The following is a 17,032-nucleotide window of genomic DNA, read 5'->3' as shown; positions in this document are numbered from 1 at the left end:
ACTGAAAGTGTTTTGGGTGGCAGAGAGTCCAGACTGATACAGAGAGTGAAACATAATGTTAAGCTCAAATTATCAAGATTGTCTTACCAGTCTATAAAATGTACTCTTTTTTTTTTAAAAAAATTAAAAGATAAATATAATCGGGCTATAACTTGACAACAACTTAGCAGGTGACAGCAGAATGACTGAAGTAACAATAACAATAAGAGAGAGCAATAAAGTGCAGTACCAGTGAATTGATGCTATCGAAAATATTGAAAAATATTCAGCATTCATATGTATCAATAAACTGCTATTTTTGACAACACTAACATCTTGTAGATAGCTTTAAGTTTTACCCAGCTGTTGACTCAAAAACTAAGTACACCAACCATGATCTTATAAAGTTCAAATATATGTTTTTTTAATTATGTGTTGTTCATAGTAAATTACAGTTACCAGGTACCTAGAAAAAGAAAATTGTATAACTGGTAATTAAAAAAACAAAAAATGACTTTATAGCATGTAAGTGCTAAGATGCAAAGTGCAAAATGATCCGGAAATGCTGGTTGGAAAGTTGATCTATCTGCATTTTTATATATGACTTATACTCACAAGTTAGAATGAGAAGTAATTTAGTTATAAATCATACAACATGCAGAGTGTATTATTATTTGTTATTGAGGGGGGAACCCTTTTGTGGCATCCCAGAAGGAGCTGCGCAAAGTTTAGTTCATACTGCCCAAAATGCTATGTGGAGTTAAAAAAAAGTTAGCTTCCGTACTCCTTATTACTGTCTGATGCTAGCTTTGCTGAAAATTCCATTAACTGCTACTACAACAATACACCTGAATTATTCTGTTCATGCAATTACAGTTGGTGGTGATGTATTTAACACAATGCTCTTGAAATGGGTTTGAATATTGCCTACATAGACAGATATGATTAAGTTGGCATGGAACTTGCGCAAATTCAAAAGTATCTGCAGGAAAAACCTTGATACTCACCTTTTTTTAAATTTTTTTTTGTACAATCAATTTGTTTGCTTAACTGACTAAAAATATTTTTAGTTTATTCCCAAGTATTTGACACCACTGCATTACTTTGGGCATGACACATATTAATATTTGCCATGTCAGTAAGTGTTGCTGTACAGTGTTGACATGTAACAGAGAGCTGTGCTGCCTTGGATCCTTCCCTGAAGTGAAAAGGACACATATTTTCAAAGAGTACAGTGAAGATTTGTCTGGTTAAAATAATATTTTAGGATTTGGAGGGATTTTCTTTGTTGACACACACACACACACACACACAGACACAGACGCAGACTGATAGATTGTATTGTTACAATTGTTAGCTTTCAGAGGGAGGTTGAAGCAGAGGCTTGACTGTGCCTGTGTATTCAGGTTTAGGTGTCTCTTGTTAAATGGCAGAGCTGCAGACTGTGGCAGTGGACTGAGACAGGCTGGGAGTGCAGCCAAAACCCAGAGGAGGCCAGAACTCAGACAGGCCACTGGCTCAACCAAGAATAGCTCTGTGTGTGTGTGTGTGTGTGTGTGTGTGTGTGTGTGTGTGTGTGTGTGTGTGTGCGTGTGTTTAAAAGAGAAAGAGAGAGAGACAGCATGTATAGCTGTGTCTGTGTGCATTACCATCACTTGTTTAATTCTCTCTATTGATGAAAATGTTCCAAGGTAGCAGTGAGGAATGAGATGTCCTTAACTGTGTGTTTTTCCTATGGTGTGGAATTATGCCTGCATGTAAGGCGAACAAGCTGCTGGCATATGAGGATAAGTTTTTGTCTATCTATACTTTATTCACATTTCTGCACAGTGACCCCAGCATGCACTCACCCGCTGCTGAAAAAAAATACAAACACATACCAACTTTTCCTCCTGGCAATGTTGGAGACACTCAATTCTAGAGTTCCTATATTGAATATTCATGCCACTCTATGCTGTCTCATACAATCATATAGATGAATAATTGAGAGTGACGAATGGCGTCAGAAAGAGTGATTTACCATCACAGTATATCCTATGCTTTATTACATCTGATGCTGTGGCATAAGAACGAACACTACACTAGGAATGGTAATAAATGATTATGCATGCAGCTAATTAATCTGATGAATATTTATAACCACTTAAACACATTGTAATGGACTGATTAAGCAGTCCAACGCTGCGAGTTTGAATTAGTGCAGTTTTTGAATAATGACAGAGTAACTTTCCATCTCACTGCTAATGTTCTTCTCTTTAAATGGGGAGCCTTTTTCTCACATTTTCCCCAGCCAGCTTTTTCCCTCCCTCGCTAATTCAAAGCAGCGCAGCTACATTAGAATGGAACATGGCAATTATCACCTTTTATCTTGGGTGGGCGCGCTTGCTCGCTCTTACCTTCCCTCTGTTGCTGGGGAATGATGGTTGGTTGCTGGGGGAACGCTTGGCTGATTGGCGCATAGGCGGCAGGGTAGGCTGCTGTTGCAAAGGGAGAACCAGAGTGGAATTTTTCACATCTCCATTTTCATATTTGACACAACAAAACTCAAATCATTATTCCATTGTTCATTTGCGTCCTCTAGACATTGCATAAATAAATTGCATTATGACTAGGAGCCGGGGCTCACTCGGCTAGTGGATCACTGCACAAAGAGTATGGCAAAAGGGAGTAGAGTGCAGTTCAACTAAGCAGACACACAAAGGAAGAGAGGGAGACTTACACCGTGTTAATGAGAGCTGATGTCAGGCAGAAAGCAGTGGTTATGAGAGGTCTATGTCATCTCTCATGTAGGAGGCTATGGCAGGTTCAGATCATCAGCCTGCGGTGTGCTTTTGGAATTAAGAATTTTTTTTGTGTGTGGGCATATAATCAAGTCAACTGAAAATCCTTTTGCAATCCTAATGTAAAGTAGCCTAATCCGGGAGGAAATTGGCTGGTCGTCCAACTATCTCTACCTGTCATAGTGTCTGCGATGTGGCAAACAGAAAGGGAGAGGGGAGAGGGAAATGGACAGATGGAGGAAGTGAGAGAGTAGAGGAGGCATGAGAGACGGATCACCTGCGTAGTGTTGGACGCCAGCATAAGCCTGTTGGAGAGGGTCGGTCACCGTTGGACTCTGTGCTGCAGAGAGACGAAAAGAGAGACAGAGAAAGGGAGGAGTGACAAAGAGGAAAATGAAAGCAGAAGAGACAAAGGGAGGACGGTGAGTGGTCAAGACAGAAACAGAGACAAAGAGGGATATAGAGAGAATGTTAAAGAGCGCGAAAGAAATTGGCTTAGCTGCTGAAAACCATCAGGGGGTAAGATCACACAGGGAGTGGGAGAAATTTGGGTTGTCATATCTCAGTTCTTCAAAATGCCTGTTCGCCCCAGATGTTTGCATCAAATATTAACAACATGCCAAACAAACCACTTTGTAGTTCATTACAATTGCAGCTGCCTTTGCATAATGCAGAACCGGGGGAGTGTGTGTCTGTCAATTCTTCAGGAATCGGTCCCAGACAACATTAAGAAGCCGAGGACGGGCTGAGACACATCAAATTAACCATAATGGACTGATGGATGAACTGATGGATTCATCATGATACTATGGCTGGCTGTTCAGAGATCTGTCAAAGGCACTGTTGATTGACCCTCAAGTCTTAAACGCATCAGTTCGAATCAGAAAAAGATGTAATGAGAGTGTGACGTCAAAAAGGACTCTTGTCAACTTTTAAACAGTACCATGCAATGTAATTGAATTTGTCACCATGATATGTTGAACTTGAATTGCAGCATTTAAGTGATGTTCTTCTTCAGATCAAGTGCATCACTAGAATAATTCACAACACATTCTCAACGCTTGGTCAGTGGCCCCAACATGTCAAATTTTAATGCATTGCTACCCCTCCAGTGTCAGTTTTAGGCAGAGAGGGCATGTAAATTAATGTTTGTTACATTGTGTCTTTATAGGAAAAGCAGTTTCCACTTCAAAAAGTACACAGCCACTTTTCAAAACTTAAAACCTAGATTGAAAAAACATCTTTTATAGGTTTACTTCTTTAGGTTTAGAAAACAAAATTATGTGGTGAGGCATAAAAAAATATGGTTTGGCTTAACTGCTAGCAAAATGTAATGTCATGTGACATACATGACATACGTCACTAGCCTAGTATGCCACACATACTAATGCATTACATTGTAATCAAAATAACTTGAATGACTTTTTGTTTGACACAGGAAATCCACCCATCCACCCCGACTCTCTTTATGGCAGCTTTCTTTCTCTTTACACTACGGCATTTATGCAGCTGCCCCATGTGTCTCACCGGCTGCCTCTGTAAGTTGGTACCTGACTCAGAGGGCCACTGATTAAGTATTGCTATTTTATGAGTTGTGTGACTAGGTTGTTACATTGTATCTTTTCAAAAGAAACGTTCGTTTCACAGGAAATTACAGTTTACAGTACACAGTCTCTTTTTGAAATAAACTAAGAATGCAGGTTAAAAATGTTGTTTTATGTGTGCTAAAATAGGTTTTAGGCAACAAAAGTAAGTGGTTAGATTTAGAAAAAGACCTAATGGTTTGGCATAAAAAAAGTAAGCTGCTTATGGAATGTAATGTTAGGTAACATACATCAAAAGGGTTGTATGCTCCACATATTGGCACACTGCCCCGATTGACTTTTAGTTTCATACAGGAAATGAACCGTGATCTCCCTGGTGAAAGTCTGGCGTTTGTTTGACCCATTTACCTCCTGCATGTCTCATGAAAACTTGATCTCTTTTTATACTATGGCATTTGCTCAGAGTGGCGAAAAGCGCAGCCATCCTGTGTGTCTCATAGATTAGTATCTGACTTTGCAGTGGCCGATGAGGCGTTGTTATTTAATGAGTTAGGAGTGAAACCAGGCTGCAATTCACATATCGCCGTCAGTACAAGCAGCTAAGTGTCAGGGTCAGAGCATCAGTCTCATGACAGTCAGATGTTACAAATATATTTCATGTTTCTTTTATGTATACCCTGATGGCTCACCTGGGTAAGGGTGAATACCATTGGTGTAGATGGGCTCAGAGGTGGGCTGCCCGTTGCTTTGAGGTGGGAGGGCACTGAATCCGTTGACCCCGATAGGGGTGGCTATGCTGGGCACGGCTGTGGCAGAGATGCCTGGGGGTGTGCTGGTGCCTGCAAATAGATGTGGGTTCATTATGGAAATGGCAGGGTGCAAACTTAAGAGGCTACACACTCAGAGATATAGGTAGAAGAAAAGTATATTTTTGTACATCTTTTCGCAAATGCATGAGTGTATAACAAGCACATAATGGGCCATCATGAGCACAAATGTGTACCTTTTGACCCATGAAGGTACTGCGTAGTTTGGTAAAATTGCTACCAACTACTGCTAAAATCAGTCAAGGTAGCAGACTAATTAAGGTGTGAGGGAGGCACAGTAATAAAGCACTCATCCACCACTGTGATAGAGCATAATTAAGGTAGCACTCTGATTTCTGCATATTTACTCATTATTGCAGCCTTGTTTAAAGGTATGTTTATTTCATGTACATGGGGTACATACCGGCACTTTTTATGGTAAAAATGTAGTGGTACAACACTGACTCACAAGAAGAGGTACCGTAATGTACAGTACATTGGATTTAGAGACCTTCTTCTAACAGCCTTTCCTCCTTGTGGTGATATCCTAAGTCTGTCACCTTGTCAGTGCCCTTTTGTGCTGATGGATTTTTATTATTTTTCTAATCCAGGTGAAGGGCATTTAAGTCATGTAGGATTATGTTTGATAGGCATTACCTGGTATATGTAGGCCTTGTGGATTACAAATGCCAGGTACAGCGTCAAACCACTTTATTTAATACATTTGCAATGACCCTGCCTTCAGGCGGCCTGCCTACTTAGTGTCGAGCCATCAAAGCTCTCCTCATGACAAGGGCCAAAAAGATAGTTCAGACTGGGGTCCAGGATTATCTCACACAAATCTTTGCTCTTATATTGTATAAGCCAAGGACTCTGCATCCAAAGTCATCGGATTGGCTGTGTTCCCAGAAAACACACACTGTCACAGAGACACAGAGGGAGAGAGCGACAGACAGACAGAAAGCGAGAGGGAGATAATGAGAGAGAGTAGGAGAGAGAGAGCAAGAGAGACACTATAATGTGGCTGCCAATGAGTGTCAAGGAATGCTGTACATCTTCTCCCATCACGCCTCCTTCAATATAAGGCTCGGCTTCCTTTAATTCAACACTGGCAATGCCTGCTTCAGCCCAGAAAAAGGAGCCTACATCTTAAAAAATGTAACAAGGGCAAATGCAGAAAGGCCTTGAATGAATATATTACTACTGCTTCTATAATTATTGCTAATGATGAAAATGTTCCAGGGCAGCAGTGAGAAATGAAGAGAGACGCCCTGTGTGTTTGTGTGTTTGCACGTGCCTCTGCTCTTGCACCTGAGTCAGTTAGTGTGTGCAAGTGCATGCGAGTGCCGATTAGTGTATACCTGAGGATGGTGTCATGGGAGTAGCCACCAGGCTGTTGACATTGAAAGCTGCCATTTGCTGCATTTGCGCGGCAGCGATGGCTGCCATGGGGTTCAGGTAGGACCCTTGTGTTGCTGCCATCAGGGCTGCTTGCTGTTGCATCATCTGCTGTAGGATTAAAGAGCAGTGGGGAGAGAGGCGAATGGCGGGAGGGATGGAGGAAAGGACAGAAAAGGAAAGGAGGGTGAAATAGCCCCAGGACCAGAGCATGTTTACTCTCACATCTCTGTTTGCTTGGCCCATGCCTTGTTCTTGAACAGAGTGGTCTGTGTTGCCCTGCAGCGCTGCTTCCCAGCTATACTGTAACACAGCTCTGGCCTTGTGCTCATTATACCGACACAAGATAAAGGCTATGTGCTGAGATGAGTTTAGCAAGCAGGAGGCTATGTATATCTATATGTACTGTATATGTATAACTCTGCGGCGGTGGCAGAGTTAGTGGAGAGATTGTGCGTGAGTGGGCGATTCTCACCTGTCAGGATGAGTTGTTAGCTACTGCGTGAGTGCAAAATCTCACAGACTCCTAACTCAGGCTGTGACTTTCATGTGTGAATATGTAATGGGGAATGGGGTGTGCTGGCAGGGGAAGGGGTAGGGGGTGAGTAGGGTTTTGGTTCTCGGTAATGAAGCACACCTCTGTCTGAGCGTAAAGGCATATGTGTAAGTAGATGAAATGTTAAAGAGGCAAGCTTGGGTAGGCAGTTTAAATTCACAGACCAAGTCAAGGAAAAGTGGGAATGGAAAGTGAATATGAAATGGATGCTCACAACTGTATGAAAGTAAAACAGTGTAATGCTGAGCATACATGATAAGCAGCTTTCCTGGACAAATGAAGGGATAAAAAAAAGACACAATAGAAAAAGCAGTGCAGCATTTTCTGTAAAGCTTCTGTAAATGTGGACTCTAACAGCCGTTTAATAGTGTGAATCACTTAAGGAGTTGTTTGCCGGGAGTGTCGCATGCCTGGTGGGAGAAATAGTGAGTTCAAACCTCAAATCACAACAGTTTTCATTTTCTTTTTTAAAGCTCACCGTCTCCTCCCCCGCCGGGCTGAGACTTACAGCATGAGAGTAGGCGCCATAGGCCCCAAACTGGATGGTCATGGGACTGAAGATGCCGAGCTGGCCGGCCATCTGGTGCATCCTGCGCAGGGTCCTCTCCTTATCAGTGTCTGCAAATTTGACCACCAGACTGGATGAGGCACCCTAAAGAGGCATGTATATTTATAAGGTTAGTGAAACATGCAACTAAACATCCAGAGAATTTTGTAGACAGTTTAGTTTTGAAATTTCTATTTTTGATGTGTCTCTTCATAGCAAATGTTTGACACATTACAGTGAATTATCAAGCTTTTCGATGGCTGTAAGGAGATTAGCAAAAGCAAATAAACACAAAACAAACAATCTGGATATAGATATAATCAGTCGCCTGGGCTTTCAAAGTTTCAACAAAGTAGATCAACTAACAATACAAACTTTTGCAACAACCATGGTTACTTTCAATCAGCAGCATTTTGCAGATTGCACCTGCCACTTCAGCTGGCCAACCAGCTAATGAGCTGGTGTTTGTTAGCCAAAACTGTCTCTGAACATCCTCAGACTGAACAAATAGTTATTCATAGCGAAAAAACTGAGAGAGGACGACAAGACAATAAAACATTCTGTAAATAGAGTACTTTAGAAAGCTCAAATTAATTTCCTAAAGCTAAAGGCAAACGTTTGTCCTAGTAAAAATACTGATCTCATCAATACTAGTCTCACTCGCTGACATTGCTACATATGCCTGACAGTTATTGCTCTAAGTCACGTGTGATGCTTTAACTGAAGTTGTACAGATATGTGAACACATTGAATACAGTGTGACCAGAGCCTAAATATAGGCCATTTAGGAACATTGCATGCATTACATTTGCATCTTTTATCGTGTGGTTGAAAATAGCTTTCTCACAATGTGTGGGTTTTCCCTTGGGGAATGACCTACAACAAAATGTTGTCTCCATAAGAAAAAGATGTAGAGCCTATCTGTATCCATGCATCAACCCCCGCAGTGTTTCCAAATGGTATTATTATTGGTGAATGTGATGCAAAGACAGCTGTATCACTTTTTGATTTCTTCAGAGCCTAGCATTGGGGCTTTTTTTTTGCCATGTAGTTTCCACTTCATTTGTTCCACTGTTTACCATTTCTACTACTGAGGATAGTTACAACAAAGAATTTATGTTTGGACTTTTTGGTAGCTGGGGATAATGACCATTAGCCACTGAGGAAAACAAATGTGCTATTGTCTTTCTGTTGTGGTTGTGCAATGACTGACGCGCTTCCTTTGGGGTAGGGTTCATGTTTGAGGTTAGGGTTTAGAGTTAAAGGGTAAATCGAGCTTTCATTTACCTGGTTGCAGACAGAACTGCATAGTGAAATTGAGGCTTATATGGAACCAGTCTAAACTCAGACGATGTCAGTTTCTATCACCATGATATTGTGCAATCAACATTTACTTCATAATGATAAGTTAAGACCAAAAACGTGTGTGAGTTGTTTACATAAACACAAAAGCAAAACAGCGGTGAGCATGACATGACATTAATATCTGTCATCTGATGTCCAATGTCCAACTTTTCAGCCTTGATAACTTAATATCTCTAAGCTCAGACAGTCAGTGGAAGTGAATGTACACCTCTCATGACTGTAGTCATTCAGCTGTCAGTGTCAGATGGGAGAGAATAGTGAGTGATATTTGCTTTTGTGAACTTTCCAGATCCACTGTATACACTAAGAGTGAACTGTGATCCTAACCAGATCCCACAGGAGTCCCAGTCCCCCAGTGGTGAAGCTCCACTGAATACACTACTGGGTAATTAGGTCTGACAAAAGCCTTCGGCATGTGGAGGGCAAAGTATTGACTAATGGCTCTGCCTTATGGCAGATATAGTTCCCTATTGATGTCCGTGCTCCTGAGTTTGCATCCAATTAAATCATTTGAGAGACAGAGACCAGAGTCAGTTCCTCATGTGACATCCAGGCAAGGAGAGAGGTGGGGACAGTGTCTGTGCGTGAGTGAGAGACAGAGAGACAGACATAGAAAGAGAGAAAGGATGAGGTGGCTGCCAGGCAGAGAAAGCAGCCACAGACACTGTCAAGAGGACCAGGCTCCTATTTAATTACAGGCAATGCATGCTGGGAAAGAGCACGGAGCACCACCAGGACAGAAGGACACAGGCAGCCAGGGGGCAGTCAGGATATGATTAGTAAGATCATAAAAGCAAAGACATGGGGAGAAAAGGACTCCATAATCACAACTCGGATTCATCTTTCACAAAATGTCTCATCCTGACAGGGTCAGTACAAATTCAGGCTTTGATTTAGATTTTCATATTGTCTCTGGGTGGAGGAATTGAAAATGTGAGTGCAGGGGACACAGTGACAGAGAAAGATGAGGCTGGCCATTTTAAGTGATGTTGCATACACCTGTTTTGATGCATATAAGAAACTGAAATTGACAAAGCTAGACTGAGTTGCTCTACAGGTCCAAGTTTAAGCTCAAGTGCTACTTACAGGAGGCACATTACTAAAGCAAAGCTATCCAAACAGAAAATCATAGAAACAAACAAATGCATGCCCTGTGAAGCTGAACTCTGCAACCGCGTAGTGAGAGTGTGTGCGTATTCAGCCACTGAACAAACACAGTCTCACTGTTGTGCAGCCTTACTTCATGCCATTTCATAGTAATTCATACAAAAAGTGTGTCCTATTTTCGTAAGCGCTTCATGAAATTTTAAACAGCAACAGCTAAGCGATAGTGCCATTGAGAGGGCAGTTTGCCAGGGTGGTCTCATGCTTTGTGGTTTGGTTAGTCATGGCTGCTGCAACAAACCTTACATAATATCTAGAGATGTATTTATTCTGCTGAAACCTGACATTTAAAAAAAAAAAAATTCCAACCTCACCCTAACATCAGCCTTATCTTTCCTCCAGCTTCTGTTTTATGTTCTATTCTATTTATTTCTTTATGAGAAAGATAAATATGCATTCTCGTAATGCAAGAAAACAAACAAGTTCCTGTTCAGAGGCTTTGCAAGTGAGCTATTCGAGGAACCCATGTGGAAAGTGTCCTACAAACATTCCATTAACACAGCCAAGAGAATGTGTTGGCCGTAGATAACTGCAAGAAAGAGGCTGGGGAATGAAGGAAAGCATCAGCATGGACCCCAGGGACAGTGCGTCTCAGATGGGATCCTATCAGAGCCAACCAGCACCCCACCTCAGGCCAGAGGAGACCCATCTGGTGTTTCTCCCTCGATGCCATTTCAATTAGCTAAATCAATACTCCGACGTGGCGGCGTTAACGGCACAGTTTTTCCCTTTCTAATTTCATTTCATCCCACCTCCTGACCTTTTTCAGTTCTTTCTCAACTTTGTGGGCCAGTTGAAGGGACTGGGCTGTTGGATTTAATGAGGCTGGCACTGAGCAAACATCTTCCTCCAGTGTTGTTGCTCAAGCCTACCCACAGCATGGGGGCCTGGCATTTAGATCACATTCATTTTCCGCATTGTGTATCTGTGTATTCTTACATTCATTTAATACCTCATGAAGAATGCATTGTGAGCATCGTGGCTGCGAAAGCCCGAGGCTGCCTGTACCCACTGCACCGTGACTCAAGATGAGGCGAGTTTGGCCTGGTCTGGTTTCTCCCAGCAGAGGACTCGGCTGTAGACGACAGCACTGGGAGGAGACCCAGTCTGCAATGTCTACACTGAACAGACTTGGCAGCAGCATTAAAGCACTACAACAGCCTCTGCAGGTGTTGTCAGTGGTACCACTCATGTCAGAGTCTAGCATTTCTGACTTTCATAGCATGAAAGCCAAAATATCCCCTCGAAAATAAAAAAAAAAATTTTTCTCTCATCCTCACGCCTGAACAGGGGGATTTCATATCCTCACATCTCAAGCGGATGTATTCTGACTAGATCTAAGGTCTAATCAGAAAAGGCATATTTCAGAGTGCGACCCCCCAAACACCCCCCCTCACGGATCAAGAGTAAAAAAAGAAAGAGTAATATGTGGCCAGGTAATGAAGGAACAGGTGGCAGCAGACAACAGGCGCTGGATGCAAAGCAGCTACTCCTCACTGGTAGCAGAAAATCACAAGCTGACAAACAAACAGAATAATAACCTCCACCGGCATGACTCCTATACCTGGAGAGAAAATGAATTCCCTGAATTTGATAAGGGCCAACAGGGAGCCTTCACTTTTGACAGGTACAACTAAGGAATTTGTCACGGGTTCAAAAACTAATCTAATTTCTTGAACAGCACACTTGACTTGTGAAAATCTCCCGTATTGGATTTTGTATAGGCCGCGAAATGTGTAGATGGAGAAATACACAACGGTAATTGAGGGATTAGAACTCAACTACACCGGTGAAATGGCATTATGCTTTTATCTCTGCATTACTGTGATACAAAGACACTGGTGTTAAGTGTGCACTAACAGGTAAACAAACACTCATCTTCCATCCTCTGCAGGGGCTTACAGTAATATGATATACACAGGCACGCTCATTGAAGGGAAAACTGTCATTTCGAAAAAGCATATTAATAATTAACTAAGGATGTTCTGACAACCCTCTATCTCCTCCATTCAGCAAACATGTAACAGCTACTTTTAAATGACAAGTGAAACTTCCAGAATTGTTTCAGGTTTCTGCAGACTTATAGACTCTAAAAAGTGTTAATCGGGTATCTGTTAGAAATTAATTGAATACACCATAACGAGTTTGTTTGGTAATTGGATGAGCCCCTGTGGGCTTCGCATTCAACTCTCTGAACCTTGCTACATCTTTGCTAGCCTCATGGGAGGACTGTCTCTCATTAGCACCGGATGATGCTGTCTTGGTCTGGCCTTGCTGTCCACCACATACTGCTGCTGCTGCCGCCGAGCACACTGCATCCAGCCAAAAGACACAGAAGAACAATACTGCCATTCATAATGGTATTTTTACTTGTTGTTTTGACTGCATTTTGTAAACATCAGTTTACGACACAAAAATGCAAAAACACAAAACTCCATGTCATGTGTCAGCTACAAGCCTGCTTAGATTCCGCAGTAGTTTCATGTGACATTGGATGAATTTTGTGCCACAATGACAATGCTTTCTGGCTTGGTCTTATCTCTCATTAATCCGGAACTATAGTATCACACACACGCACGCTCTTGTTGCTGCCAACACCGGCGAGCTTCACAGCCCCTGTCAGCCACGCTGTGACACTGAACATGACAATGTCTGCAATTTGCTGGGTGCTGTCGGCCTGCCCCCGGCTCTGCCATTTGAAGTTTTGCCACCTGTGCCTCTGCAGCCTTACTGTAATTCAACAGATGAACCAGTGAGAGTGCCTGTTCTCTGCCCAATCACCTTTTAAGTTAATTTTGGAAGCACCTGCAATCTGCAATAAACATCAATTAAAGCTATGACCCGATCTATCAGCACATGCCCTTCGGTGGCATCCCTTGCCCTTAAGCTTCATTAAAGTCTTTAATTTTGGGCCAGCGTATTTTGGTGCAGGTATTATTTATGGCATGTGTACGTGTGCCAGGTAACACAGATGCTGTAGAGAGAACATTAAGAGGGAGAGAGAGACAGAGAGGGAGTGAGAGACAACTCTTTGTTCAAGGTTCATCCAGACCTCACAGCTGGCAGCAGGCAGTGAGCAGAGCAGCCCACTCTCTGAATCCTGCCTCCTGTTAGTGTGTTGTTGACGACATGTGGCAGTGATATTATCCAAATTAACTGCATCCCCCATCGGTACCAAAGCCTTAGTTGGGTACTAATGGCCACCTTGCCTATTAATCTGAGAGGAAGTTGGATTTGGGGAGAGGAGGATAACAGGTGCAGGGATAGACGGAGAGAGATATGGATAATATAGATTATTAATGAACTTTTGGATGGCTCTTGATCCGCCCCAGGTCTGTTTGGGGCTCCATATGTCCCCTTGAACCGTTCATCTGAAGCAGACCTACAGTGGCTTGGTGGCCCAACCTAATGCAACTGTGTCCAAGCTACAGCAACCCAAGAAAGTGTGCAAAGCAGTCCCCATGAGCCAAGTTTTGATCTGTTCAAAAAGCAAAAAAACAGAAGAGGAGTCCAATTATGTAAATCTTCCGAATGTAAACATATTCTGTTGATTGAGTCAACAAGATATTTTGAGTACAAGGTAAATATCTTGATTACAATTAAATTTCAGTAAGAGCCCTGTCATAATTGTGCATGATCAGTGTGCAACATGATTATTCTTTGGCTCGTGGCCACTGCTTATTAAATTTTGACCCTTGCAGTTTATAAGCCCAAAAGTTTGGTCTTTACTGAGCACAACAACCACATGCAAAGTTAAACCCACTCTACCACTTATTTCCCTCCCTCACTACTTCAATGTAATGCAAAATGAGGCGGCATCAAAAAGATGTGTAAATTACATCTGGCTTCCAGGACACTATCTGGCTGCCAGGAAGTGCCCGTAAATATTTATTGCGGAACATCAGTGAAGTGTGTGAAGGTGCGGATGTCTGCCAGAAAGAGTGTGTGCTCATGTGTGTGTCCAGCTGTGCAGTACTCAGCACACACCAAGCACTGGCGGGGAGATGCTTCGTAATTCATCATTTCTTTTCCTTAAGCCCTTTTGGTGGCCTTGTTCAAGCCCGACAGAAGTATATCCAATTCGTAATTAACTGCAGCTTGACAAGAGTTACAGGTTTGGTGGCCTCATTCTTCAACTAAACAAATCAACACCTGCTAATGCTATTTCATGCATCTCATAAGTACCGTATATCAAACACCATCACTTATTCCACAATTCATTTAATACTTAGAGCTAAACTATATTCCACACCACTGAAAAGCACATCTAAATCTACATCTGTTGTGTGGTGCAATAGAATCCACTGATCCTCCATTGTGATTCTTCACTGCGCTATTATCTTTGCATTGCATGTGAAGTCCTCGCCCCTATGTTGTGTAATTATGTGCAGTTGGTCGATGTGCAATAGTGTGTTGTCACAAACACCTGTATTTGTTTCCTGTGTCTGTAAAAGGAGTGATTTTTATGCAGTTGAATTTACAATTGGGCTGATCAGCTATATAACCAGTATTTGCAGCTTATTCCACAACGTAGATAAATACCCTGGTCTTGGGTAGATGAAACCCAGGCTATGAAGAATAAATGTAGAATAGCTAAAAATTAATGGGAGGCATGATAAACTGAAAGTGTCCCACAATATTATGAAGGACTTAATGCTGAAATGTCAGGAAGCAGTTAAGGAAGCAAAAGCGGCTTATTAATCTGACCTCATTTTGAAGATCCATCCTAACTCTAGGGTGCTTTTCAATATTATTGACTTACTTGTTAACCTCCCTTCTAGTCACTGTAATGAAGCCTCCCTTGATAAGTGGTTTCAAGTGTTCTAAGTGTTTAATATTCTTTAACAAAAAGTAGACCCCTGACAGGGGCCAAACTGTCACTGTTAATGTAATGTGATGAGCTGTTTTTAAGACATTTCTCCAATGTTGTTGGAGGAGGCACTGACTTGTACGAGACCCTCCACCTGCCCCCATGCATATTATAAGATATTTTTCAGCCTGTATGTTATGTATTATCTATAGTTCTCTTGACAATTATTTTATTTATTCTTTAAACATGGTGTTGGTTTCAGAGAAAGTTTTTACCCAGTTGTGCTCCTCCTTAGAAAATATTTACAGCGATATCCACTCTTCATCCTTTTCCTTAGTAGAATTGAGATTCTGGATTTTCACTCCATTTTTATTTCAGTATTTACTATATTGCTACATGCAAGGTTCTACTTCGATATATCAAAAGCAAACAAAAACGTTTTACTATTATGCTGATGACACACATTTATATGTAGGTGTATGGATTTCTAACGCTAACTGTCTAGCCGCTGATATAATTTGCCAAAGCCGAATACAAAGTGTCAAAAGTTAATAACACCAATTCTGAAAGAATCCTTTTTTGGCCTACTACCTTATTAAATTGCTTCACCGTGAAGATACACTGTCTATCGATGTAAAGCCACTAATTTCACACTAATTTTAATTTTCAGGAACAGGTTAAGAGAGCTGTCTAAACTATTAACTTTTGACAGAGTACTATGACCTCATGCAAAGAGAAACATTTTAATCCATAAGTAATCAGAAAATAGCCATTCGTGCTTTAGTTTGTTTTTCTTTAGCTTACTAAAAGTTCTGCCTCATACTTGTCTCCTTCTTGCACAACAGTAACCTGTTGTGCACGTTTACAGTGATTGACTGTTATTTTCAGAGGTCAGTTTTCCTCAGCTGTGTCACTTGTATCAATTTATTTTTTTCCCATATTGCCAAAGTTGCATGCAGAGATCTTGTGGCAGCTTCCTATCAGCTTTATTCCTGGTCTACTTAAAGTCAATCGAGAGATTTTTACTTTTAATCATATAACTTATTTTACTTTTATTTCTGTTTCTGATATTTCACTTTATTCTTCCAGACTTTGGTGGACCAATCCAGGAATAAACTGCCAGTGAATACTGAGCCTACAATCAGCTTGCCAAAAAAGGCTCTTCAATCGGATGCCCTCATTTTCCAACATGTAAGTAGGCTTATTGTTATTATTACATTAACTTTAAGAGCCTGATAAATAATAAGGCTCCCTGTGAGTCTTTTCTCATCCTTAACTATCACTAAATTAAACAAGTGAGAATTCAAGGTGGAATGCAACCATAACCCCAGTATGGTAATGACATACTGTATTAAACTGCTGTTGCAACTTTGTATAGCAAGTGACAATAGAAATGACTCAAAAAGCAAACTCTGAGTTACAGTAAAAGTTTTTTTTACTATGCTTGAAGTACACATTATATGCATACTTCTTTCATTTCTTAGTCCATCATTCCGTGACTTCAGTTTAAACTTTATACATAACTAACATCACATTTATATATGCAGTACAATGTCTCCTGAGGACACATTCAAGGATTCATGTGCAGTGCACAGTAATCATATCTTTATAAGAGTGAGAATGTAAACACTCTCTATCGGTCTGCTGAAAAGGTAGTCTGAATAGCAGGAGAGGGAAATGGATATTGAGTGAAAAGACAGATACAGAGTATGCAGCTGTGCGCTGTAAGGTGGCGGAAGCTGACTGTGGGAATCTTGTGTGTGATAACACACAGCGAGAATGTATGTGAGACTGTGGACTATTGATGTGCTTTGCAAATATTCACAGTGCTGACTGTATATAGATGTATATATAGACATACTACATGGTAGTGGACAGGAGATAAAGAAATAGATACATAGATAATGGATACTCTGGTATCTTTTGTTTGCATGCTTTATCTTAAAAGTATGAGATATTTTCCATAAAAAGATATAAGACATAAAAAGATATTCTGTACTGAATTTTTTAAAGGGGCATGCACCCTCCAGTGGGCGTATGCATATGCAATAGAAAACTTTAAAGGAAGGCTTGGTCAGTGTCT

The 17,032-nt window shown here is 41.3% G+C and overlaps 1 protein-coding gene and 1 long non-coding RNA gene across 9 annotated transcripts in view; one reads left to right on the top strand and one right to left on the bottom strand.

The window, feature by feature from the left end:
* The window catches only part of celf6 (CUGBP Elav-like family member 6), a 159,817-nt gene that overhangs the window by 23,144 nt on the left and 119,641 nt on the right, over positions 1-17,032 (bottom strand). For 3 of the 7 annotated variants that reach the window (XR_015777003.1, XM_088080169.1, XM_042486098.2), the window contains exons 6-10: positions 7,542-7,715; positions 6,471-6,618; positions 4,993-5,142; positions 3,037-3,099; positions 2,376-2,456 (exon numbers count right to left, since the gene is read on the bottom strand). Coding sequence is in view for 6 of the 7 variants with exons in the window: in XM_088080169.1 (XP_087936295.1) it covers positions 2,376-2,456; positions 3,037-3,099; positions 4,993-5,142; positions 6,471-6,618; positions 7,542-7,715 (616 nt within the window). In the remaining variant the exon portion in view is untranslated. The remainder of the gene's footprint in view (positions 1-2,375; positions 2,457-3,036; positions 3,100-4,992; positions 5,143-6,470; positions 6,619-7,541; positions 7,716-17,032) is intronic. The other 4 variants (XM_088080173.1, XM_088080164.1, XM_088080177.1 and 1 more) reach the window with 4 other exon arrangements.
* LOC148190448 (uncharacterized) overlaps positions 1-17,032 on the top strand; it is a 108,565-nt gene that overhangs the window by 86,069 nt on the left and 5,464 nt on the right. Inside the window, exons 4-5 of one of the 2 annotated variants that reach the window (XR_015777006.1) lie at positions 7,537-7,740; positions 16,039-16,140. This is a non-coding gene — a long non-coding RNA (uncharacterized LOC148190448). The remainder of the gene's footprint in view (positions 1-7,536; positions 7,741-16,038; positions 16,141-17,032) is intronic. The other variant, XR_015777007.1, reaches the window with a different exon arrangement.

This window comes from Plectropomus leopardus, chromosome 1 (assembly GCF_026936395.1).
Source record: "Plectropomus leopardus strain MGB_pleo_1.0 chromosome 1, ASM2693639v1, whole genome shotgun sequence".
Classification (NCBI taxonomy): domain Eukaryota; kingdom Metazoa; phylum Chordata; class Actinopteri; order Perciformes; family Serranidae; genus Plectropomus; species Plectropomus leopardus.
The sequence above is the reverse complement of the archived record's forward strand: the minus strand, read 5'-3'. Positions and strand labels throughout refer to the sequence as shown.